Source organism: Columba livia, chromosome 1, assembly GCF_036013475.1.
Source record: "Columba livia isolate bColLiv1 breed racing homer chromosome 1, bColLiv1.pat.W.v2, whole genome shotgun sequence".
Classification (NCBI taxonomy): Eukaryota; Metazoa; Chordata; class Aves; order Columbiformes; family Columbidae; genus Columba; species Columba livia.
This window is the reverse complement of record NC_088602.1, coordinates 160,265,609-160,291,407: the sequence shown is the minus strand read 5'-3', so window position 1 is coordinate 160,291,407 and position 25,799 is coordinate 160,265,609. Positions and strand designations below refer to the sequence as shown.

General features: G+C 39.0%; 1 protein-coding gene across 3 annotated transcripts in view; it reads left to right on the top strand.

Annotated features, from left to right (window-relative positions):
* LIN7A (lin-7 homolog A, crumbs cell polarity complex component) overlaps positions 1-25,799 on the top strand; it is a 51,119-nt gene that overhangs the window by 5,328 nt on the left and 19,992 nt on the right. For 2 of the 3 annotated variants that reach the window (XM_065041589.1, XM_065041580.1), the window contains exon 2: positions 16,640-16,758. In XM_065041589.1, coding sequence (XP_064897661.1) covers positions 16,640-16,758 — 119 coding nt within the window. Of the gene's footprint in view, positions 1-15,456; positions 15,614-16,639; positions 16,759-25,799 lie in introns of those variants that run through there. The other variant, XM_021299925.2, reaches the window with a different exon arrangement.

Genomic DNA, 25,799 nt, shown 5'->3' with positions numbered 1-25,799 from the left:
GATATTTTAATCCCTGTGAAGTTTCATAACAAGGTCATAGCTATTGGCTATTGACAACCAAATTTCCCTTGCTTTCAAATATATCCTTGGAAACTGGAAAGGCTTCTTGCTGTTTGGCTGTAATGTGTAACTGAGCACTGCTGTTTTTTTATGAATTCAAACAAATATTTTTCCAGTGGAGCGAGTGTCTCAACACTTCCTGAATATCCTTTATAAAGTACCATGTTCTGTGATGATAAATAAGAGAATGAATGGGCTTGGAGTCGCCATCAGCTGTTAGAGGTGGTAAGCAAACTTTGCCAGATGTGGTACTGGATGGCACTTGACCATTAATATACATTGATACTTCTTGGAGTACTCCTGCTCCATTCCTCCTCTCTTCCTGTCATTTTTCTTCCCATTACATCCTCATAGCCTGCATAAATAGGGATTTTTTTTCCCCATCTGTGCCCATATATATATGTATATAAGAGAAACTGTACTGAATATCAGTTGCCGTAGACTATGTGTATATCAGTATAATGTGTATTATCTTGGAAAAAAAAAAAAAATATATATATATAATGTACTCATCAGGAAGAGAAAATCAGATTCATACAGTGTGAAATAGCAGACAGAGAGGCAGCATAAGGCCAGGTGTCTCTCGCTGGGGTGAAGCCCTGTGGAGCAGTGCTAAGCGATGTGCCGCTCCCCGCCTGGCTCCCTGTCTGTTATGGGGATGTCTTCTCTTGCTCTTCAGCCTAGTGTGCTAAAATTGAAAATATTTCTGCAAGTGCCACACGCTTTAAGTCTAACATTTCTCTGTTTGGTATGCCAACTAAGGATGTATAATTAATCAAATTCTTTCTTCCAAGAAAAAAAAAAACAAAACTATTGTTTGTAGGAACAGGAAAAAAGTGACAATTCCGGTCACAGACTGAAACATTTGGGGTATTTTTTAACACCATTGCATCAACACTTAATAGTGTTTGGTTTTGTTTTAAAGTATTTTTATGAAGGGATGGATTAAGGTAAGCGAATCGAGCCACTGATTTATGGGTAGATGAATGGGAATGTTTTGTGAGGAGCCGTGCGGTTGAAGTGTTGGTTTGGTAAGAGAGCGGTTCAGCCATGCCTCCTGGAGCTCTGGGGCTGGAGTAGGAGCAAGCGCCAACCTACATGACATCTTTGGTTTTCATGAGCGGTGTAAAAATACATGGTTTGAGAAGTTAAATGCCCATGTCCAGCTTAAATGTCTTCAGCGGTAGGGGCCTGACCTGAAGAGGTGCTGGGGCACATGGTCACTCGGGAGCTCTGAATGCATCTGAAATGGGCCCACAGTAGTATACGTCTTCCCAGAGACGGCCCTGTTCTCCAGCCCAGAGCAGCTCATGGTGGTCTGGAAATAGAGTTTTGTCAGGGCACAGTGCGTGGACATGAATGAAAGTTCATCATATCATCTTCACCGTGCAGCAGATGCTGCAGGACCCTGGTGCTGCTGTTTGTCAGAGAGCTGTGCACAGAGACATGGAAACATCTTCCACAAAACTCATGGCATCTTTTAACATTGTCACCATTGTGGAGTGTAAAGGGGCAATATCTTAGATTTCCAGTCACATTTCCTTCAGAAACACATAACTGATAGTATAGCGTATCTCTGCAGAAGCTGGATAGGCCAACAGGAAAAGTTTGCGAGACACCTTTGAAAGAGTAACCAGGCTTGTGGCCGGCAGATAGCTGTCCAGAGACTTTGTGTTCCTCCTGTCTGTCAGGCTGAAAATATTCTTTAGACAGGGTAGCAGTGAGGTAATCGTTTTGGTCTATCTGAATTTATCCTGTGTAGAGCAAAGTGAGCTCACCTGTGTGTGTCCTGCTGCTGATCCTTCTGAGGAGACCCATTCCTGCAGCTGGGTGAAGTGGATGGAGGCTTTCACAAGCCCCTGCACAGGTGTGGGGTTCACCATTTGCAGCAAGCTGCAAGGGTGTTAAAGATCAGAAAGCACAAGGGATGCTATTTTTTATGTAGTAAATGTATACCACCTATCTACAAATAATGTTGAAAAAGAAGGATTTGGTTTATAAATAACATCCCTATGCTGGATCCTACAAACTTCACTTTCACATCAATGTCTGAGAGACATTTGTGCAACTACAGGAAAAAAGGATTAACCTCTTAATGTAATTGTAAGTAAATAATTTGCTTAATTCCATCCTATCACTTGAGCTGGACTCCACCAATGATGTTATCAGACAGAAACTTTTTTTAAAAATGTGACAAAGTACTGAAGTCATCAGCTTTGTGCAGAGAATAATTTGTCCTTCAAGTTCTCTGTTACAGGACACATGCATGCACATCTCTTCTTAACACAGATGACACTCATGCAAGTGCAAAAAGATACAAATACAAGCTTTTGACTGACCTGTGGTATTCAGATACAAAATAATGTTCTTGTAGGTGATGTAATAAAATTTGAAATACGAATTATGTAAAACTATTGGTTTTAGTTACTTATTAGAAGCACAAAAATTGTGAAGTTGAGGATTTACGAGGAAATCAAGTAAATGCAGATATGTAGCGTTTTGAGAAGCACATAACTGTAAATTTGTAAGTCTGGCTTCCATCATATACAGTTAATTTGTTCACACAATCCATTTTTGACATTTAAAAGAATAATACTAATGTGCTGTAAACTGTACATGTGTGTATAAATACAGGCATTTTCAAAGTTAATCTCAGTCAGCTTAATCTTCTTTTGAGATATTTGCTGGAGACTCAGCCTCTGAACGAGAAACATTCAACTGTTAATTCTCTATTCAGATGAGAAGATTTGATTCAGAAATGCACATTTACATAGTAACAATGTTTTCCTGAGTAGTTAAATCACAGGCTTGAATCTTAGATATGCTAAATACAGAGGGAGATATATATACATTTTGAGAACTTGTTTCACCAGGGCCCAAAATGGAGTAGTTAAATAAACCCCCAATTTTTCAAATGCATCTCAGCTGAATTACTAGGGAATGCGTACAGCTTCTCATAATGTGTTTTTACCCTAGTCCTACTTTACTAATAATCCTAAGAAAAAGAGAGAAAAAATCTTGATTAGAAAACTGTATCTTGAGAAGAGATTGTAGGAGGATTGTTCTTTATTATTTAAAAGATGGAACAATGTTCCGTGAATACACAGACCATAAAATAATTGATTTTAATTGTTTCTGTATAAACATGGATAATTGCATAAGGAAGTGTTGCCCAAAATAGGCTCTTAATTTATTTCTTCTGAACCAAAATTACATTTTTACTGGTTCTTTTCAATAAAAGTCTGTGTTTAATCACTAATCCTTCACATCCACTAACTCTTTAATTTTCTTTTTCAACCATGTTTTCTGAAAAAGAATAAATCTCTTAGACCTCAAGGTATTGATCCCTCTACAATCAGTTAAACATTGGGGAAGAATGTACTTGAAATAGATTAAGTGGATCACCGTGGCCATGAGCAGCACTCTGAGCCCTCAGAAATTTATTTACCATCATCTCTTCACTTTTCAATAGATTTGGCAGCCATATTTTTGTCTAATGGTATTTACTGAATCAGCGCAGGAATAAAAGGTTAATAAAGCTGTTCTTTGTTATACAGAGCCAGACCAGAGAAACTTGAAGAGAGCATGATGGCTTTGACATCTATGAAGCATGCTTTGGAAAACGAGATGGTTGTATGTTTGATCCCCTCTGTAGCCTGATAGTTTTGTAACCCAACAGTAATAGCTCTGGAGTTGCTTCTCATTTATACAGCACCTTTTGCATCCTGACAGTCCAACCATGTCAAAGTATGTCCAGGTGTGTCCCTCATATGTTGCAGCCTTGTGAAATCAGGCTGCAACCTGAGATGAGTTCCAGTTCTTCTGTTCTCATTCTCAGCATTGTTCAACGCGTAGGACACCAAGCAACAGCACTGCAAAGGTGACAGTGATCTCTCTGTTTCTTACGTGGGTTTTCTGTTGCAATGTTTTGTTTGTAACTTGCAGCAGCAATTCGACATAGTCAGGGCTTTCTTCTAAGATAATATTTGTCTCAAAGTTGAAAGTTAACAGTGATCAGTTGTTGACATCTACCAGCAGCATAACTGTACTGCCTAGTTTTGCAGGGATTTATTAACAAAGGATTTTATTTATATTGCTTTCTTCTTCCTGTCGTAGCTTTTCGCATACACACTTCTTTCCTTTCGTGAGAAATGATTAGTATATAGCCAGCTACCACGGGGATTCAATCTGCAAAAAGCAATATCCTTAAATCCACTAAAACTGAAGAGAGAATATTAACTCTCTTCTTGTTACCTGAGCCTACAGATAAAGTCGCGTTAGGTATGTGTATGTAATGACTATGTTGCATCCATCGTACTGCACAAATGCCATCTTTTCACTGTTGTCGCACCGGAGTCTCAAACCACCAGAAGATAAAATTGTGATGCTAGGCTTCAAGTGACAATTTGTTTTTGTTGCTATGTACAATTGCCAGTAGCCCACAGCCATCTTTCTCATCTTTCTGGTAATGACAGGAAAAGATTTAAGACTAAGATTAGCTGGGGAGATAAGAACTGAGGAGAGGCAGCAGGAGACTTTAGTAATGACATACGAGCAGAGAAGAAAGTGAGAGTTACTGCTTTGGCTCAAACACGGTGCCTGTTGTGAAGGAGAATTAACATCCCTAAGTTAACCTTACCTCCCTTTGCGAGACACCTGTTGGGGCCTTTTTTCCCCTCTTCCTGTCTTCTTCCCTGCCAAGAAAAATCTCTCTGATGCAAACTGAAAACACAGGCTAAAAGTACTGGTGTGGGAAAGGCATGAGGTTGCCCATATGGCCAATACTTTTGTTCTGCGGTATGCACATAGGATGCATAAATACTTGCTTTTGCTTAGACAGGGGAGAGAGAGAATGGGTTTCAGCTAAAAGTGTGTTGTTTTTCATCCTGTTTGTTCAGGCAAGCTTATTCCTTGTAATTATTTCTGTTTTCTGCTTCTCTAGCTTAGTCAAAATTTTGATTCCTTCAGTGATTTTAATGTTTTTCTCTATATGCTTGTGGTTTAAAACACAAAAACAAGTATTTTATTAAGTAGTGCCCTTGGGGTATGTTAAATTACCAGCCCATTTTTCTTTTAATCTAGGATCAGGCCGTCTAAAGCGTTCACGTTGGCAATTTCAGCAAATTGTCCAGTGTGCTTTCGTGTAGTGTTTAAAGCAGCTCGTGTTGTGGTTTAACCCCAGTCGGCATCTAAGCACCATGCGGCTGCTTGCTCACTTCCCTCGCCCCCAGAAGTGGGCTGGGAGAGAGAATCAAAAGGAGAAAAAAAACCCTCGTGGGCTGAGATAAAGACAGTTTAATAGGACATCAAAGGAAGAGAAAATAATGATGATGATAATAATAATAATAATAATAATAGAATATACAAAACAAGTGATGCACAATGCAGTTGCTCACCACCCATGACAACAATAGCCTGTGCATTCCTGAGCAGCAGGTTTTGTTGCCCGGTCACCTCCAGTTTATATACTGGTCATGACTTCATATGTTGAGGAACTCCTCTTTGGTCAGCTTGAGTCAGCTGTCCTGGCTTTGCTCCTTCCCAGCTTCTAGTGCACCTGGTAGAGCATGGGAAGCTGAAAAGCCCTTGACTACCCAGCAACAACCAAAATATCAGTGTATTATCAACATTCTTCTCATACAAAGCCCCAAACTCAGCACTGTACCAGCTACTAGAAAGAAAATTAACTCTATCCCAGCCAAAACCAGAACACCCCACTCCTGCATGGTGAGTAGTATCTGCTGAGGTGGAACTCATCCTACAAGATCAAGTGATGTTGTGATCAGGAGGCAGAGGAAGCTGGTGGAGAGTTACCAAGGCATCTCTTCACAAGATATCTGTGGTTACAGGAGGTAGTAGACAGCTTTCTTGCTTTCACATTGTTCAGATTGTAGGAACTCAATTCATTAAGGCCAGATGTATCTACCATACTGAATTTCTCAGGAGGTTATAGCTTTGCTTCAAAGGACTTTCTTTATGTCATTTCATAGTTTCAGGAAGTCAGACAGAAGGCCATTTTACATGTCCTGTGTATGCAAAGAACTACTTTAAACACCTGAGATCTTAAAAAAAAAAAAATACAGAAAGACTGAGAAGTAAAATAAATAGCAGTAAGTCTGAAACTACAAAATATCCTACTTCCTGCAGGAAACGTGGGTTATTTTCTCTTTAAGAAATGAATAGATACTTATATATGTTATTATATAATATATATTTATTTGAATACAAAATAAACTTTAAAAAACTGTTTCAGTTTTGTATCATATTTGTGGGCAACTCTCCCTAGTCAAAAAAAGGACTAGAATCATGTCTCATGCATTCTATTCAGCAGTGAGTGGCTAGCTATAAATCATAGTTGTGATCACAAAGAACAGATATGATTAAGTAATATAAAGTCAAAAAGAAAAAGGAATTTTACCTTCCCTTTTCTCTATAGCTAATACAGGGGAAAATCGTTACATTCTAAGTCCTGTGTTAGAGAATACCATGGTATCCAATGGTCTTCTATTCTTTACATTTTCAGCTTTATTTTTTAATATTTGCTCTTAAAGGATAATTTGATAGCTTGTTTTAATACCGATACTAAGTTCAGTGCCTTCTATATAAAAACAAAGAGTCCTGTCAAATGTGAAGGGTTGGTGTATCCCCAGTTTCTTCATTTCTCACGGATGACAACATCTTCTGGTGAAAATTTTCAGACTCATATTTATCCCCCCCCTCATCCTGATTGCTTTAGAAATGGCAATGAAAGTAATAACTTGGAAGAATAAAAGTTATATCAGTGTTTAAAAATTATTAGGTTTTGAGGTTAATTTTAAATACCAATCTGAAAATTCTGAATTGGATTATTGCTCGTCAGGCCTCAAATTAAGCCAGTGAAACTCATTTTATTGAAAGGATCCTGAATTACCCATTAATTTGATCCTTACTGTTTTGCGATTTATTGTTATTCCTTTAAAAAGCAACAATGGGAATATGACAGTACCAAGCCACTTTCTCACTTCCTGATGAGCTCTTAATAGTTTTAGGAACTCTATAGATTGATTACATACACACACACATACACACAAAAAAAAAAGCAAACAAAATCTGAAAATTGCTGACAAAGATGCTCCTGTGACGCGTACGTGAAGGCTTCAAGGGAAAAACTGAGGACTGGCTCTATGTACAGTAATGAATATTATAAGAAGATGGACCAAAGTAAAGCAAATCCAGTTCTCCCAGGTGGCCTTTATGGTAGGTTAAGGCTATGAAAATCCCTAGCTGAGGAGAACAAAAATCACTAGTTAGAACTCAGGAGAGTGGGAAGGATGGTGAGATTATTTAAGACTCTGTAGACATTGCGAGGTTCATAGAACACAGAGAGGCATATTTTTTCATTTAAGGGAACCTTTTGAGTGTTTCAGTTGAAGAAGGTAAGCAGGGTATTCAGAAGCAGGATGCTTGAAATGGCAAGTATTTCAGGCAAAATGCCTGAAGCAGCAGAAGTGACTGAAATTGTTGAAGAGAGGCCTGAAGGGCTTTTGCGGTGTTGAGGATGCTGGATGGAGGGGTCTTCGCAGAGTTTGCCCTCTGTATTTGGGTCACATGTGGCACTGCTTTCCCTGCAAATAAACTGTATCCTTCCATTAAATACTGTTGCAAGACATCTCAGACCTTTTTCTGTCATATTCAGGTGCTCCTACCACAGCTGCTGGGAAAACTCATGGTCTATAACACTGTCTCGGGGTGTGCAACACCTGGGTCACAGGCTCTGTGTCTGAGAAATGGGGTAAAGCAGAGAGTTCAGATATCTGCAGTGTGCCTGAGAAGCTAGAGCCAAACAGAATGTGGGTGTAGCTCAAACATATGGAAGCTTAGAGACCAAAACACAGTCCGATGAGTAGCCAAGCGAGCCTGCCCCAGGCATTGGGGGGATGTATGTAGAAACCCCTTGGGGTTATGCTACTAATGTCATTAGGGCAGTCATCTCACATCAGGCAAAATGAGACAGACAGATATACTCAGTTTTCTCATACATTAAGCAGAAAACAATCCATAAAATCATTGCTTAAGGCATTTTTAAAAGCTTTAACTAAATTGTGCAGTGCCCTGCTTGCTAACAACAGCGTTCTTGTCAAATATAACTGTTCTGATGTATGGTGTCTTGTGGACCACATGGAGATGAATTTGCATGAGTCATTCACTATATATCTGAGCAGTAAGAGTGGGGTTCATCATAGTGATGTAGTTGTCTAATGTGTAGGATGCCGGCATTTACATATGAGCTAATCTTCAAGTCTCCCTTTGTAGTCCACAAAGGGAACAGGCACTCCCAGAGTATGATTCATCTCATCTAAAATAGGTCAGATGAATTGTAGCCTCAAAGGGTCTGTTTCTCCTCATTGACTGTAAGTCTAGGGTGAGTCGCTGAGCTGTCAATATCTACATCAGAAGTGTGGCAGCTAGAAATCCTGACCACAAGGTGAATCATGAGAGCTCTGTATGGCTGTTCTTTGCTATATTTATTTATGCATTCAAGTAATGTTTAACTACAAGAGTGCAAAGTGATGCTGCATTAAACCTATAACTACTACCATCTGAACTACTATCGTCTGAACTAGACTATGAAAGCACTGGTAGTAGTATTCTTCCTGTAATTAATTTGAATAGACCTCACAGATACACGCTGTAAAGTGTTGAATAATACTGCTGTTTTCTAACAGCTTAGCTCATTGCTCCCTGCCCATTGTGTCTGACTTACTACGGTGAAGTACACCTTTACAGTTATTGATCAGCGTGAAATTTTGGGCAAGACAAACACATCAATTTAAATGGGGAAAAAAGGGCTGCTCTCTGCCTCAGTTTTTGCTAAGTGTCCAGATTAGATTAAATAAATATATTGAAATAATGGAAGAGATTTTGTATTTCAGGAGAGCTCTGTACTCTCACCAAAGAGGTGAATTGAAGTGTATCAGACAGCCTGGTATTTGACACCAGAGTAAGAATTGCCATGTTGTACAAAGCAGCAACTGACAGCAGAGCCATAGTCATACAGAAAATTTTCAAAAAATACGCACTGAAAATTTGCCAAAGCTAGTGCTTTAGCCATGGAGTCGCATAAATAGTGTGATACAATGTACTAGAGCTATTGGCTATGAATTATGAATGAACTTTGCTAATCACCACGGAATTCAGATTGCACAACCATTGATTACCTGCTGTCATTTGATAGTGTTTGGAGAAGATTGCTAGACATAATAAAGCATCCCATGTAGGCTTTGGGAATTATGATAAAAACTTGACAGAATAACATTAAGAATTCTGGAATGTATTCGCATGGGCTTAAAGGAATAACTAAACCTGAGGATAAGTATTGCAGGAGTGAAAAACTACTGACAGTTATAAGGACCTGTTATGTCATGCAAATTCTTCACCTTCAGCCTGATTAAAGGTCTTCAAGCACGACAGAACAGAGCTTGAAAATTGCGAGGATTATTATTCTTTAATGCCATGGTGAAGCTAGTGAATATTTTAGAGACTTACTAAGTATCCTTGCTGTCAGTTTGTAGTGATGTTCCACCTCTTTGAGATACCAAAGGGTGGTGTTTATGCAGCACATTTACTTTTCCAAGTAACCAGCATGCTAATGCAGTGAAGGTCTCCAGAATTAACAGGAATGAGGCACAGAAAAACCTCAAGAGGATGAGAAGCCTGTTCTCTAATATGTTGTTAATAAAGAAGTGATCACCATATTTTGGCTTTGGGAACAACCCAAAATGATTCTAGAGTAGTAATCAGCGTAAAGAAATACTGTGTTTCTGAGTAATTACTGTTTGAACCCAAACTAGTATTACACAGCATTTTAGCTACTATTTAAGTGCCTAATAGTCTTCTTAAGTTAGAGGATAATACATTTATTTTAAGGGCTGCAGACAAACTCACTGATAGACTAGCACAAGAAAGGAGGGTTAGGCACTGATAGATATACAACAGTTTTCACACTTTGCTGTATAAAGCATGCATGTACATTCTTTATCAAGAGTCACTCTAATATTAAACGGGAAACATTTAGCATGCTAAAATAATTTGCTATGTTTTTCTTAATAATGTTCAACCCATCTGACTAAACTGAAACAAACATAAAGCCCGCACAAAATCTACCAGGGTGAAACCCCAGACTGGACAACTTTCACAGAACGCTGGAGCCTGATCTGTCCAATTTCAACAGCAATATGAAAGAGCACCAAGTTCAGATGAGCCAGAATTCTTCCTGTGGATCCATAATTTGCTTTTGAGTTGCAAAACCTGAATTGCAAACTATTGGAAATAGCATTTACTTTTCAAAACATCCAGCAAATTAAACAAGTCAGTCTGCTTTGTGCATTGCTAACTATTTGAACAAAATCTGCAAGGGAAAAGAATATATAGCAGAATGTGATAACTAAACCAGATGACCTGTTTATCAGCTGCACTATGCTATATGGCTATGTATACATGATCTAACTTCATTTAGTATAGCATTAGTATGTTTGACTTCTGTCACAGTATGGTCGTCTTGCTAGTTCTATGTTATAGTGATTCCTCTCTTTCTTTAGGTTTGTATAGGAACCTCCTGCTTGTGTCTTACTAGCAATGCAACTGAAATGGCATTCAAATGAAAATACAAAAAGAACACTTGAAATGAGATTTTCTTCTGAGAATCATGCTTTTCTTTTGATGAGTGCACTTGATAAAGCGCTTTCCACCCACCCACTGCCTTCTGCCTTTTTTGTTTCACTGATAATGTGACCCACCACACTGCGACAGTATTATTTCCTGAAAGGCTGTAGGCAAGCATGATGATGAGAAGACAAAAAGGGAAGTGAATGTCAAACAGAATGGGAGAGAAGGGAATTGTGCGTATGTACGAAGAAATCAGAAAAAACGGTAGAAAAAAATATGGTAAGAGCTGGATATAATAAGGGGGGAAGTAAGTGCATGTTCCTTTTAAAAGTGTATCTATTGTAGAATACAGAAGAATAATTCTATCCGCATCATTACTCAAAATTCCCATCAATTTTGGTGGGATATAACTGTGAGAAATGTAGATAAGATTTCAATAACATTAGCATGAGTTTAATGTTAGTATAATGGAGTTCATGTTTTGGAAAATGTTTGAGAGTAGGCAAAACAATCCTTTTCAGAAGTTGTGTTTTAAAAAAGTCTCTGCTTAAAGGAAGGACAAGTGAGAAATAAAAAGCAAGAGTATTTTATTTACATAGGACATAACTGTTTTTAACATAATTTCATGATTTTTTGCTACATATATGTATATAAATACACACTCTCTTTTCATCAGTTTACACTTTCCGAAAGAATGTAAGAAAATGGTATTTAAGAACAGTTCCTTGGTGATGATATCTACAAGCAAAGCTACTTACATTTGTAATCAAAGGAGGACTGGGGACAATAAAAGTATCCCAGCAGAGGAATACTGGTCCTTCTCAAATATACGGCAGTACACTTACTGACTTCAGCAGGAGTGGATTCCCTGCTATAACCTTTTATTTTAACATAACTTTAAAATCTTCCTTATTGTCAGTCACATCACTTCTTTGAGCAAGCACTTACTTTAGTTTTAGCTGGAACTCACCTTGAGTGCACCATCAGCAAAAAGTCTACATATCACTTAACGTCTCATGGACTGATAAATTTCACTTTTAACCTGTCCTAAAGCAATAGTTCGTTCAAGTCTCCCTTCAGAGTTATTAATGAAGTACAACCTATTTCATGTTATATTTTATACACTCATGTTTATACATTTTTAGTCTGCTCAAAATCTTCTGTTTTGTACCAACTGTTATAGGTTGCTCTTGACGAAGCATCAACAGGTAACAAAGAGCTTTGGCCCTGAACACGTGCCTCATTTTAATTCTGCATTTTTATCCCACGAAGCTCTTTATTATTCTGTATTCTCTCTACTGTGAGCAGTATCCCACAAGTCATTGCCAAACGGAGCAAGCAGTGGGCCTAATTGTGACAAGAGACTTCTTATTGTTAACAGATATGACAGGTGAATAATAAATCAAAGCAAGAACTTGCGCAACAGCATTCATGCATTTTAGCACACTGGATGAATTTGGAGGTGTGGAAAATCAGAATGCTCTTGGGATATTCTGCTTTTTCTTTACCCATAGCCACTTCTTAATCACAAAGTTAAATAATCTAGTATTGGCAAATAACAACTTAGTGTCCAGTTTTGCTTATGAGACTGCAGGCTAATCACCCACGCTACAATTTTCAACGAGAGTATGAATGTATCTTACGTATTGAAACACTCATCACTTTAGCAGTGTTTAATTATAATCTAAAGTCTGGTTCATGCCCTAGGGAAATGTTTAGACCTGTACTTAATTCTTTTTCATTGATTAATATACCTAGAGCTATTTATGTTTCCTTCTGGATCAGAACAGATTTCCCAATCAGTACAAATTTTTCATTGAATATAATTTAGTTCAGGACCATAACAAATGTGGGGTGATTAACAGAATTTTCAGGTGTGGTGGTGAAACTTCTAAGCAACTGCAAAATAGGAACCAATCTGTCATCTGTGGCTCTGACCTTCTGCAAGTATGTCTGGTGAGAGGGAAAGACAGTTCGAAACCTACCTGGACTGGCGCTGGAAAAGGTCCCAGTTTGATTTAGAATATCTGAATAGCTATCATGTGTCACGTGAATTTCAGAGGCCTTATCTGATCTGTTACGGTAGACTGTCGAAGCTTCTTCAGAGTAAATAATCTAATTGCTTTATGCTATCTGACATACCAGTTTGTACCAACTGGTACTAATAACTGGGGAGTGTGAGCTGAGTAATATTTACCTAACTGCAAGTCTTTGGTATCAGATACAGACTTTAAAAGAAAAATTCCAAGGTAAATGATGTGATAGTTTTGTTAGAAAATCATTGTGACATTATTATTACTGAGAACATGTTGCCTCATATTTTATTTAATGCATTGCCATTCTTTTGCACTCCATTGAATTGGTTCTTGCTAAAGAGTGTACTTAGCTCTTCTTAAATTTCAAAACAATCCACTTTCAGGTATTAGCTGCCATCGGTCACATTCTTCTTTTTAGAATCTCATTTTTTCTTGGTTTCCGTGGCCTTATCTCCCAGATAAGCAGTGGATGTGGTCTACCTTGACTTCAGTAAAGCCTTTGACACAGTCTCCCACAGCATCCTCACAGCTAAGTTGAGGAGGTGTGGTCTAGACAATAGAGTAGTGAGGTGGGTTGCAAACTGGCTTAAGGAGAGAAGCCAGAGAGCGGTAGTCAATGGTGCGGAGTCTAGTTGGAGCCCAGTATCTAGTGGAGTGCCTCAGGGGTCAGTACTGGGGCCAATATTATTCAATATATTCATTAACGATTTAGACGAGGGAATAGAGTGTACTATCAGCAAGTTTGCTGATGACACTAAGCTGGGAGGGGTGGCTGACACACCAGAAGGCTGTGCTGCCATCCAGCGGGACCTGGACAGGCTGGAGAGTTGGACGGGGAATAATCTAATGAAATTTAACAAGGGCAAGTGTAGAGTCCTGCATCTGGGCAGGAACAACCCCAGGTTCCAGTATAAGTTGGGAAATTACATATTAGAGAGCAGTGTAGGGGAAAGGTCCCTGGGGGTCCTGGTGGACAACAGGATGACCATGAGCCAGCACTGTGCCTTTGTGGCCAGGAAGGCCAATGGCATCCTGGGGTGTATTAGAAGGGGGGTGGCTAGTAGACTGAGAGAGGTCCTCCTTCCCCTCTACTCTGCCCTGGTGAGACCACATCTGGAATATTGTGTCCAGTTCTGGGCCCCTCAGTTCAAGAAGGACAGGGAACTGCTGGAGAGGGTCCAGCGTAGGGCAATGAAGATGATTAAGGGAGTGGAGCACCTCCCTTATGAAGAAAGGCTGAGGGAGCTGGGTCTCTTTAGTTTGGAGGAGACTAATGTTTATTAATGTTTATTAATGTTTATTAAACATTAATGTCATTAATGTTTATAAATATATAAAGGGTGAGTGCCATGAGGATGGAGCCAGGCTCTTCTCGGTGGCAAACAATGATAGGACAAGGGGTAATGGGATCAAGCTGGAACACAAGAGGTTACGCTTAAATTTGAGAAGAAACTTCTTCTCAGTGAGGGTGACAGAGCACTGGAACAGGCTGCCCAGGGGGGTTGTGGAGTCTCCTTCTCTGGAGACATTCAAAACCAGCCTGGACATGTTCCTGTGCGACCTCACCTAGGCGTTCCTGCTCCAGCAGGGGGATTGGACTAGATGATCTTTTGAGGTCCCTTCCAATCCCAAACATACTGTGATACTGTGATCTCTTAGCTTTCTGAGTATCACTTCAGATCACTAATTGCTTTAGAAGGATCTTTCTTGGTACCCCTCCACATCATCTCTTCTGTTCTGTTTACAAATACAGCTTCAACTGTTGTCTCTGTACATGCAGCTCACAAACCTGTTTCATCAGTCCGGGGCTCCTCTTTCCCATCACGCCAAGGTCTCTCTGTCCCTCAGATGATCCCTTTTGAATGATACAGGCTATATCTCTACCAGAATAGTGTGGAGTGGAGAAATGGGCAGATCAGGAAAGCAAGAGGTGGTAGTGAGGACCTCACATCCACGTTTTGGGCATTGTGCAGAAGTTATGACAGACTAGCTGTGATCCAGCAACATGGACTGGATGTCCACTAGCAGTTAAAGCACTCTTGGAGCAAAAGCACAGATGCAGTCTTTGAACACAGGCTTAGTGTTAGTTTCATCTGAAAATTACTGCTCTGAGATGCAGACTACAGCCCAGTAAGTGGAAACATCCTGAAAGAAACGCTGCCTGCTTTCTGCCGTGCTTCCTCACATACTTCCTTTGGCAGATACCTATAAAAAAGCTTGAGAATTATTTAGGTATTAATTTATTATGGTACAACCTACCATGCTGACCAGTTGCCTGCCTCTTTTTATTAAATTGTAAATTTTTTGAGGTGTCATCTTCTCTTTTCCTAATGCCAGTGCAGCTGGATTTTCTTATAAATGCAAATATGTGATTATGGTTTTATTCCTATTGCAGCTCATCTACTGTCATCTCTTTTCTCTTGCCAGAGAACTTCTCAAGTCTTTGTTGTATAAGACATCTGGTCAGTATAGCTCAGCTACAAGCTAAGGATTGTAAGAACTGTTTCAATTAGCATAATCTCCCAGTCACAAACAGTACAATCTCTGTCATTGGAAATGAGAATTATATAAGGTTGCTTCTAGCTATTGTAGTCATTTTGGAGTTGTGTAGTTGGAGGAAGGGTGTTTATTTCTTTTTTTGTGCAGTTAAAGCACAGAATTAAAATGCCTCAGATATTGTTTAACCATTTAGTACTATACATTCATTTCAGCACTAGGATACAGACCTGTTTTTAGTGGAGTGGTGTAACTGGCCAGTAGTGGCTCTGGCAGCTATGCACAAGGTGCTAGAAGATGCAAGAATGACCACACAGTCAAGAGAAGAGCATTGCCACGTTCAACTACACCAACAAACTTACAGGAGAAGCTTCAAGGTAACATTAAATGATACAGGAGGAGAAAACTCTGTATTTAAGCTCTATCATTCTGAAGACAGACTGGGATATGTATTGCTTAGTTCACTCCTGTATGTAAGTCAGTGTGTCCCTTGCTTGACTAGGATCGTCTCCATGAGACTGGCCGCTATTTGTTCTGCGCCTGTGTTCCCAGCCATAAAGGACTATTGGGCATCTCATGGGTTGGGTTTTTTCTTTTTTTGTATGTATCTTAGTAATAACTGTGCATATTAGGAAAAATATTATGAGAATAAGCATATGAGCACTGTTCAGCTGGACCAGATTGCTGCTTCTCACTCAATATGGTTACTCACATAAGCCCTCTGGACTCCTCTTCAGAGGCACTTTGGTCTTTCCCTTTATAGGTACTTCAGGCCACCAAAAAATATTCCGTGTATTTCTATGGGTCACACGGGTTCTGTGTGGCAGATAAGGTCTTGCGAGACCTAGACAAGAGCCTTACACTTTTACTCTTTTCTAGCACACTTTCTGTTCTTCCCTAGCAGACTTTTACTTGCCTTCAGAAGACTTTATTTTATCTGTAGTTGATATTTAGATTTAGATTTATGAGAAGAAAAGATCAAATATTTTTCTTAGGTGTTGTTATCCTGAGGGTGCTTTCATAAGGACTCAGCTTTATTCTTTCAGACTTTCTGAAACTAGGCACCATCCTGTTCCTGTGCTACTTTCTCTTATGCAGAAAGTAAGAAATATCTTGGGTCTGCTAATACAGTTTAGCTGCTTTGAACTGGTAGCTTTGTTCCAAAGAATGTTTGCAGCAAAGAATGTACCTCATTATGTGTGTCACTTGTACGTGTGCATGCGCAGTTTGTCCATACTTTGGGATTTGGATTTCTGAACAGCAGTGCTGATATAACACAAGATGAATACAGTATGTGTTGGTAAAGCTAATTTTAAATTTAAAATGGCCATTGGCGTACCACTTTTAGTCACTTATTAGTCACTGTTTATACTGATCCATATTCCATTTCTTTCCCCACTTAGATGTTGCAAGAGCAATTGAGTTACTGGAGAAACTGCAAGAATCTGGAGAGGTACCAGTACACAAGCTACAGTCCCTGAAGAAGGTGCTGCAGAGTGAGTTTTGTACAGCCATCAGAGAGGTATGGAATTGAGATTTTGAGTTATTTATCAGAATAATATCCCTCTCCTGAAAAGTACATTAGCCTTCCAGTGCTGCAGAAGCAGTAGTGCCTTATATAAAGGATGATGGATGCGAGATGTGTCTGCCTGCTACCATGCAGAGCGCTGAAGTTACTGAAAAGCAGACACAGACCAGTTGCGTCAGCAAGGCATCAAGCCTGAGGCAATTAGCCTTGCTAAGGAGAAAGGGTGATTAATTAGTACTTTAGTATTCTGCTCATGCTGTTTCAAGGTCTGTGCTAACCTGTACAGCGGTGTGCTGGGCTATGGGGACATGCCAAGTTGGGTCAGTGCAAGCTTGAATGCCTCTCCTTTGAGCTCAGGTGTGTGATAGGAATGTGCTGATAAAATCAGATTGCAGTGAGAGACAAACGGTGCAAGCACTGAAGTTAACTGAAGCTGACAGGAACTTGCTGGTGAAGTCAGTGGTCAGTCTCCAGTGGGCCTTGCTCCACGTGTCAGAAACTCGTGTCAGATTGCTGAGAACTGTGATCATTACCCAGCCAGCCATGATCAGGGCCTTCCTAAGCTCTGCCCAGCAGCAGATAAATGAGGATTGTTTTCTTTTAGTCAAGCTAGAGAAGAAGCACCTCCTTTCCTACATGCAGTATCTTTAAAGCAGTTAAATTACAAATACCTCTGTTAGAAGTTTCTTAGAGTTAATACAACACTGTGTCAAACTTCATACCTACTAAACTGAGTGCTGTTAGCCTGCCAGGCAAAAGCAGCTCTAAATGGCCTAATGAAGGTATGGACTTCTGTTTCAGTTTATCTATCTACTGCCTGGAATTAATCCTCCCTTGCCGAAATCAATGGGGAGCCTAATGTTCCCTTGATGGTAGCAGGATTGAACTCCCAATAACTAGGCAACAGCAGTGCATTGATTCAGTGGACTGCTGGGTGGCTGGAAGGAAGAAAGAGAGGAGCAAACATTAGTTTAATAAGCAAAATGCAATATACTCTTTGTTTTATGGAATATATTCTTTAATGTGAGAAACAGAGAGAGGCTTCCACTTAATTAAATGGCAGTTTTCAAGGCTTTTTAAAGGGAATAGTGTTCCATGACAATAAATAATGGCACTATGTACTCTGAAAAGCTGATATTCTGACTAGTCCTTTCATTTAACCAGCTAAATGCTTCTTTAATTGACCAAAGAACATTGAAAAGTAGTGGGGGTTTTGGTTTTGTTTCTTTTTTTGGTGTTCTTGTTTGTTTGTTGTTTGCTTTTTGTGTTTGTTTTTTGTTTTTGTTTTTTTTTTAACAAACAGCAGAGCCTGGTACTCCAGTTGCTAAAGGCAATTTTCAGTCTTTGCAGAATTATCAGTGAAATCTTACCAAATTTATATTCGTATGTGGAAAACAGTCTTAGGTGAAGCAAACACAAACTTTGTTGAAACAGGTACAGAGCCTAGGAAGTAGGAAAATGGCTTAGACAAATGCCCTCTCAGTTCAGTGAACTGAAAGTACATTTTGGCAAAATCGTCTCAGTGGCACAAAAGGTCTTCATAGTGTGTTGTGTAAAGACAAGCTGCACGTGATAGACTATCTAATAATGTTAGATCCTTACAACCAAATAATAGTCACTTGAAGAAGCCTGGAGCAAGTTGTGACACAATTGAGTGATGATGAATGAGCAGTTAGATCAACTTCATAGACAAAAACATTTATTTCTTTTCAAATATTTAATATATATATATATAACTTATGTCTAATATATCACTATCAGAGAACAAAATTTCTCCACCCTCAAAAATTAATGCCATTCACCACTCTGTATGTAAATCTTTTCTTAGCAAGAGTGGGAGAACTGACATACACACATTGCTAGTACTTAAGGTTGCTCAACATGTGGCTCCTCTTTTCAGTTACTTACATTAGGCCCTTGGCAAATATTTAGACTGTAACTCTCCCAGTTAAAGAGCTGTTGGAAAATTGCAGAAAATAATTTCTTCCATTAAAAAAACCCAAACTAATAAGAAAGACATGGAATATTTTGATCACATTACACTGTTAGACATTTCCAAGCACTGCAGCAAGGTATCGGAGGATATCTGAGCTGGGTCATGCCATTAATCAGGGATGCTCTTCTTGCACATTCTTCGTGTAGACTGCAGTTTATGAAAGACTGATTGCTACATTATTTAACAGCAAAGTTTTTTTTCTGAATGTATTTGAGCTTGAGATAGCTAAGGCTATGCAGAAATCTCCCTGCAAATGCTCCCTCCTGTTGTTTATTTTCTCTCATCCCAAGTGATAAAATGTGAGAGTGTGGCAACTAGCTTTTAATTCCCTCTGTCAGCACCTACATAGAGTGGAAGAGAAAAGTTGTTGACCTTACAAGAGAAAGCACGATGGTCAGTTAGAAGTAACAAGAAAAGCAGGAGTTTTTTGGAACACAAGATCCTTCCTGGAGAAAGCAGTGAAGCAGAGCTGGGGGGAGCAGTAGGTAGGAGTAATCGAAATGGGATGAGGAACAGTGACAGGCTTTGTATTAGTATGCAAATTCTGGGAGAGGCTGCTTATTATATGTGTGCAGAGATTCAGATCTGCAGTGTGCTGTTCATTGTATAACACGAGATCTAAGCCTAATTTTCTTTCATCAGAAAATCTAGTAAAGGAGGTGAAGGCTGACTCTTGTAGTCCTATAAACTCCATAATGGAGGACCTTTGGGTAATAAATATTTTCTTTTCCAGTCTCAGAAATTATGGACACTTAACTACCCAGTGAGACTGATTGTTAAAGTGTGTCCCATAGAAACTCAGTATTGGGCTGAGTGTAGGTGAAAGGATCAAATATAAACCATCAAAGATAAACTATTTCTTCTCCTAAGTAGCAAGTAGTAGGACAAGAGGAAATGGCCTCAAGTTGTGCCAGGGGAGGTTTAGACTGGATATTAGGAAAAAATTCTTCACAGAAGGCATTGTCAGGCATTGGAACAGGCTGCCCAGGGAAGGAGTGGAGTCACCATCCCTGGAGGTGTTTAAAAGGTGTTTAGACGAAGTTCTTAGGGACATGGTTTAGTGTTAGAGTTAGGTAATGATTGGACTCGATGCTGAGGGTCTCTTCCAATAGAAATGATTCTGTGATTCTGTTCTATGATTCTGTAATCTACACAGTACTGACTGAATGTGACTTGTCCATACTACAAGCAGAAATTCTTTAACCACAGAAGCATGAGGTCATTTTTGCAATCAATTAGCCTTTAAAAGTATAAGATACTTTATTAGATAACATACATTCAAATCTAATATGTAGGAATCTTTTAAATAGCTGTAGTGAATTGTATTTATGGGAACTTATTTAGTAAATCAACCCACCATTTCAAATCCCTGCACTAATATTGTGTAGAACTAAAATATTTTTAAAGTCACTGAGTGAATGAAATTTAAATAGAAGTATTTTGGCATTTTTCTAGGATGCTAGGTCAGGAAATGGTAATTAGTGGTTCTCACTCAGCTAAATATAAGTACCATCAACTGAAATATTCTGTCTGGCAGTAGGCAAGAATACATATTAACTCTGAAAATAATGGAAATAATTGAAGCATGCAATGGCCTCAGTATTTCCTTTTCACCTGAAGACCCCTAGACCAGAAAACAAGTTAACTGAAATCTGGTCACATTAAAATTGAATTCTGAAAAAAAAAAAATAAAAAATAAAAAAATTGTGTTTTAAAATGGCTTGTTTCAAAAGCTCCCTAGCTACATGAAGATTAGTTAGCCTTGTATAGCCTTGTCACCTTGAAGATTAGTTAGCCTTGTATAGCCTTGTCACCTGGCAAAAGATGCATGAATCTTGACCATTATACCATTAAGTCCTTTACCCTTCTTTGTGTTTTTGCTGTTTACTCAAACCTGTTGCTATGTTACAGTCTTTTGATTCCTGGGGGGTTACTGGAATAGATGAATGGCAAGGCTGTGAAAGTGAGTGCAGAATTGAACTACTGAGAAGGTATATTCACATACAACATAAAACCCAAATTGATAAGTGACTTTAATTGTTCTAAGTAAAAAGGCAGTTATGAGAACTGTAAGATAAGGGTAACTTCTGATCTGGCAAGAAACCTTGATGAGCTGTGGGTACAGAAGGTATAAAAAACAGTTGAGCAAAACACAGAATAATCAACAAGAAAATGTGGCACACTTTCTTAGATTATGGGAATTTCATTTGCTGTTAACGTCTGGTAATTGGTACTGAAACACCTGGAGAGTAACAACATGGCTTGATAAACCCGTGCATCTCCTTGTGAGTGGAAGTTTTCTTTCAGGTTGATTCCTAAGTTTCTGTTTCTTTATGTTAAATATGTAAAATTCAGGTGTATCTCAGTTTCCTCCTAGGCTTCCTTCACTACTCCTCTTTCCATTTCAAGATTGCATCTAATGGGCTTCTGTGTGGATATTATTTAAAAGGAAATCTGATGGTAAATACCTCTCATGAAACATTTATCAATACCAAAAGTAAACAGGTCAGAAAGTCTTTCTAAAAATGTGGCATGGCAAACACACAGACAACAATAACCATTATTTCACTCTGTTATCTTATGACTCCTTCCAAAGTATCAGGTCATCGCAGAAGAGCACTTTTGCAAGACTAGGTCACTGACAATCATTTCTTAAAAGGAGGAGCAGTCAACACAAAGTACTCTATTGTGTGTTTTGTATGAAATTAGTCTGTGGAACAGCGTATTTTCTGTGAAAACAAAATAAAACAAAACAGCATGTTTTCAGTTTCTACTTTGGTAACTTAAAACCTTTGAACTTATTATGAAATTATCTTGTGGACAGAGCATCTTGAACATCTAAAGACCACTAGTGATTTACAGGCAAAAAAACAGTAGTGGCAGAACACTGACCCATTTCTGCTGAGTTCTGGATTTCCCCCAGTTACTTTAGAGATATATTTGATTATATTCTATAATATAAAAAACATAATTTCACTATATGCTGGGTAGGATAGATCAACAAGGCTAGTTGGTATATTAGAATTATTTCCTTTAATTAATAATTTTCATTTATGTGCCTTAATAATCTGAACACCTGGAATCCCGGTGCTGCTGACATCCCATGTGTTATTATCTGGTCATTTGCTCCAGCTACCAACCTGCGCTTTTTGTTATTAACCCTGATATATGTCTTTGCCAATATTAGGCAACCAGGAGGCTACTGGGTGGTGAAAGCTGAGTTGGGTGATGCTCATTACTTTGCTGTGATGCAGTGTGTGACAGCAGGAGGCTGACTGGAACCCTTAGCTGTTTGCTTCAGATATCCTAGTTCAGTGGTTCACTCCATTTTAAAAGGCTGTACTAAATAAAACAATCTGAGTATTAGCTGGACCCAGGCAAAACTTCTCATTAATTCTTTTATTAAAATAATTCATTTAGGATTTTAGTGTGGGAGTCATTTGAAGTCCTGGTTTTGTTGTGTTTCAAGAATCCTGAACATTTGCTTGTTCAGTTTGCAATATAAGGCTGTTTCTCCACCTCCCAGACCTAGCCTCTGAAAGCAGAGTTCTATTGTTTTCTGCGTGATGAATCCCATTCCCTGTAAAAGCAGAGGTTCACCATGACAAAAGCTCTTGGTTGGCACTGAGGGCAGCCCCAGAGTTCAAATCCTGCCCTGTGTTACACATTCTTTCACTGAGAGCTGAATATTTGTTACAGGAGGATAAATCCAATTTCAGTCGGTCTCTTATCTCCACAGAGTGAGCCCAGCTTTTGAAGTTTTTAAATTATAAGATACAACTTTGGGGAAAAAAAAAATATGTATACGCATTGAGAAGACTTCCTACTATAATTCACAGCACGGAACTGTGCTTAAGGCTCAGCAGGAAGCCTGACATCGAAAGTTCCCTACTGTCACATTTACCCATGCAAATGGACGTATTGGTCAGGATTAAGCAAAAGTGCTGTGCTGGACTTACTAATAAGGCAATTAGTAAACAGAAGGGCAATAGGACAACTCATATGAGTAAAGACAGCGAGGTCAGTTAGCTCAGATTTGTAACTCAGGTCATAAAAGCAGTATGGTTATATTAGCATGATGCCCCATTAGACTGGCTGGGAAGCCAGGTTCTCCTTAGGCTCATCTGGTACCTTGTTATATCTTGTTCTGTCATTCCAAGTAGCTGATTCAGAATTACTGCACCATTAATTCAGCAGTAGCACTCAGGCAGCAGCAAATACGGAATTGTGCAAATTGACCAAACTCATTCAGATTTTCACATGTGTAGCATTTGCAAGGATCTTCTGGTGTACCTTTCCATCCCTTTTCCATTACCAGTGTCCCAGCAATGAAATGCCACATAAAATAATGATGAAAATTTCCACTAAATCAGTACCTCAGTCACTGTTTGGAAAGGACATTACTTCATTCAAAGATGATGGTATGGCAAAGTAATAATGTTTTCATGTTTTACAGAGTTTTGCTTTTCCTCTCCTGGCCACAAGTACTGTATCTATTAATGATGAGTTAAGAGAAGGATTTGTAATGTATGTAAATTAGGGCAAAAAAAAAAGTCAAATTGCAAAAAATGGCCTGTCTGCCTTTTGTTTTGGCACCATTCTATATTAGGCATTTAGAAAGTTCAGCAAAAAGCTTAAGTTATCAGTCAACACAGGATTTTTTTTTTTCTAGAATTACCCCACTGTGTTCAAATATGTGCTATTTTTTAGAGTGAATGTAACCAGAAATTACGTAAATTTTGAAAAACAATGAAGTTTCATTTACCACTTTACCATAAAAGATGGACGCATGACTTTGTTGCTTGCAAGCTCTGGATGGCGTGAATGAGAACTTTTGGAATTATTGCCTTGTCACTCAGCAGATGGCCTTCATTAATGGCAATTATATGAATTTACCAGGCTGGCCAAGCATTATCTGAGAGAAGGCGTTATTAAGCCTCTGTGCAATTACTAAGTCCCTACGACTTCCATGACTTCACTGCAGGAGATTTAAAGCAGCTGCTGTTGTCACTTTTTTTTTTGCTGCCTAGAGCTGAATTCATTGATTTCACAGATGTAGTACCCCAGAATCTGGGGCCAGACCATATCGCTGGTCTTTAATCTGTGTGTTCTCCCATTGGTTTTGATTAAAGATCAATTTTCAGAGTAGGCCGATGGCTGTATACCTACTCACATTTGTGCTCTGCTTGTGTGATTGTTTTGCCTTTCACAAAAGATAAATAGGTTAGTGCTGCAAGAGTCCTGCAAAGTATAGAATCAAAGCAGTGGTGTGTTTTCATATCACAGTTTATCTGGCTTGCTGTACCATATTTATTAGAACCCTCCGGTTAGTGGTGCTAAGGTAATGTTCTTAGTTCTGCACAGGGCTGCAGTTGCCTGTGCTGCAGAAGGTAACTCCAGTGGAACACGGATAGTGCATCTCAGCACCTTTTTTTTCCTCACATTATCGTTTTAGTTTATAGTTGCAGTATCATATTTTGTTACATAAAACTCTTAAGAATAAACAGAATAGCCTCTGCTGCAGTTCACCTCAAGCCTACTTCTTCCTCTTGAGAGAAATCAGCAGCCAGGTGAACTGCTGAGGAATATTTATACTGACAAGTTGTTGGAAGCCACTGCACCGCTGTTTCTGCCTTGATGGAGCCTCAGTACACCCCTCCTTCTGCTTAACTGATGTCACTGAAGGGACTCCTGAGAAATGTTGCTCAATCTCTATTTTTTAACGGTGCCCGCAGTAAAGAAATCGTAAAACTGTGTTAAAACTCCAATTTAGCTACATTTTTGTTTGTATTTAAAACAAGAAACATCAGCAGTTCCCTTCCTTCGCCCTGCCTTTTCAGCTTGATACAAACACTTGAGATGAACTTGCATTATGAACTCATGTTATGTCATGTTTCACCCAGGTCCTGATTTTGTCAAGGTTTTACTAAATGTTTTAAAGTTTGGAATGTGGCTATTGCCTATGTTGGCCCCAACAGCATATAAAGACTTATTGATAAAGTGGAGGAAATTAGTTTTTATTAATGCTTGGCGTATTTTTGAACTCAAAAGTAACTGGCAGTGAAGTCTAAAAAACAGTTTTGAATTATAAGCTGTGAATTCCAAGTGGTCTTATGAGAATTAACTAGTGGCACATATTGCCGTTTCTTTTGGTCCCAGTATATTGCAGGAGAAGCAGCAAAAGAGACCTCTAGGACAGTATTTTGCTAAAGTTTGGTGATTGCAAAGCATACAATTACTGAGACACATATAACATTGTCTTCAAAGACGCCCAATCACAGTTTGCATTGACTTAGAGCAAAGTATAGAACAGTGTGTAAGGGACATGAAATACACAAGTTGACCCAAATTTTTTGTTGTTTTTGTTCCTTATACAAGTAATTTTTATTTGCAAATAAAAGTCGATTTTTCGTTATCCTTAAGAGGGTGCCAAGCAACTTCCTATTGACTTTACAGTATCAGAGTGATGTTTCCAGACAGAACCGACACTGGAGGGAAGAAGAGGGGGCACAGAGGGGTCTTGTGTGTCCTGACAGCAGCACCAGGACTGTTTCAACTGACTCATCCAATCTGTGCAGAGGATGTGACCGCATGCATTTCCTGGTACATCTGCTGTGTTCTTCTGCTCACGCAGAAGGGAGGAAAGAGATTCTGGCCCCAGCCTGTGACCCCTGTTGGGTTGTTTCTTGGACAGGTGCAGCCTCATATGGCAAGAACTCAGGGATCAAAACTTAGTTCAGCTTTCAGACAGCAACACGGATACTGTCAGAGCAGATTGAGTAATATCTTAGCATTTCATGTGGAGCCTGCATGAAATGTTCCACCCTGAATTAAAATATTATACCCTTATAGTGATTATACTTCATTTATCTTTAACAATGTTTCAGGCCTGTGATGGTTATTTTTCCAACTGCCTAAGGAGAGCTTAATAATGCATCAAGATTCAGATCAGTTTTTTCACTTTGGTAAAATTGACCTAGTTTCCTCCGTAACCCCACCCACCCGAAGAAGGAAACTTTTAAATAAAATATCCCCTATG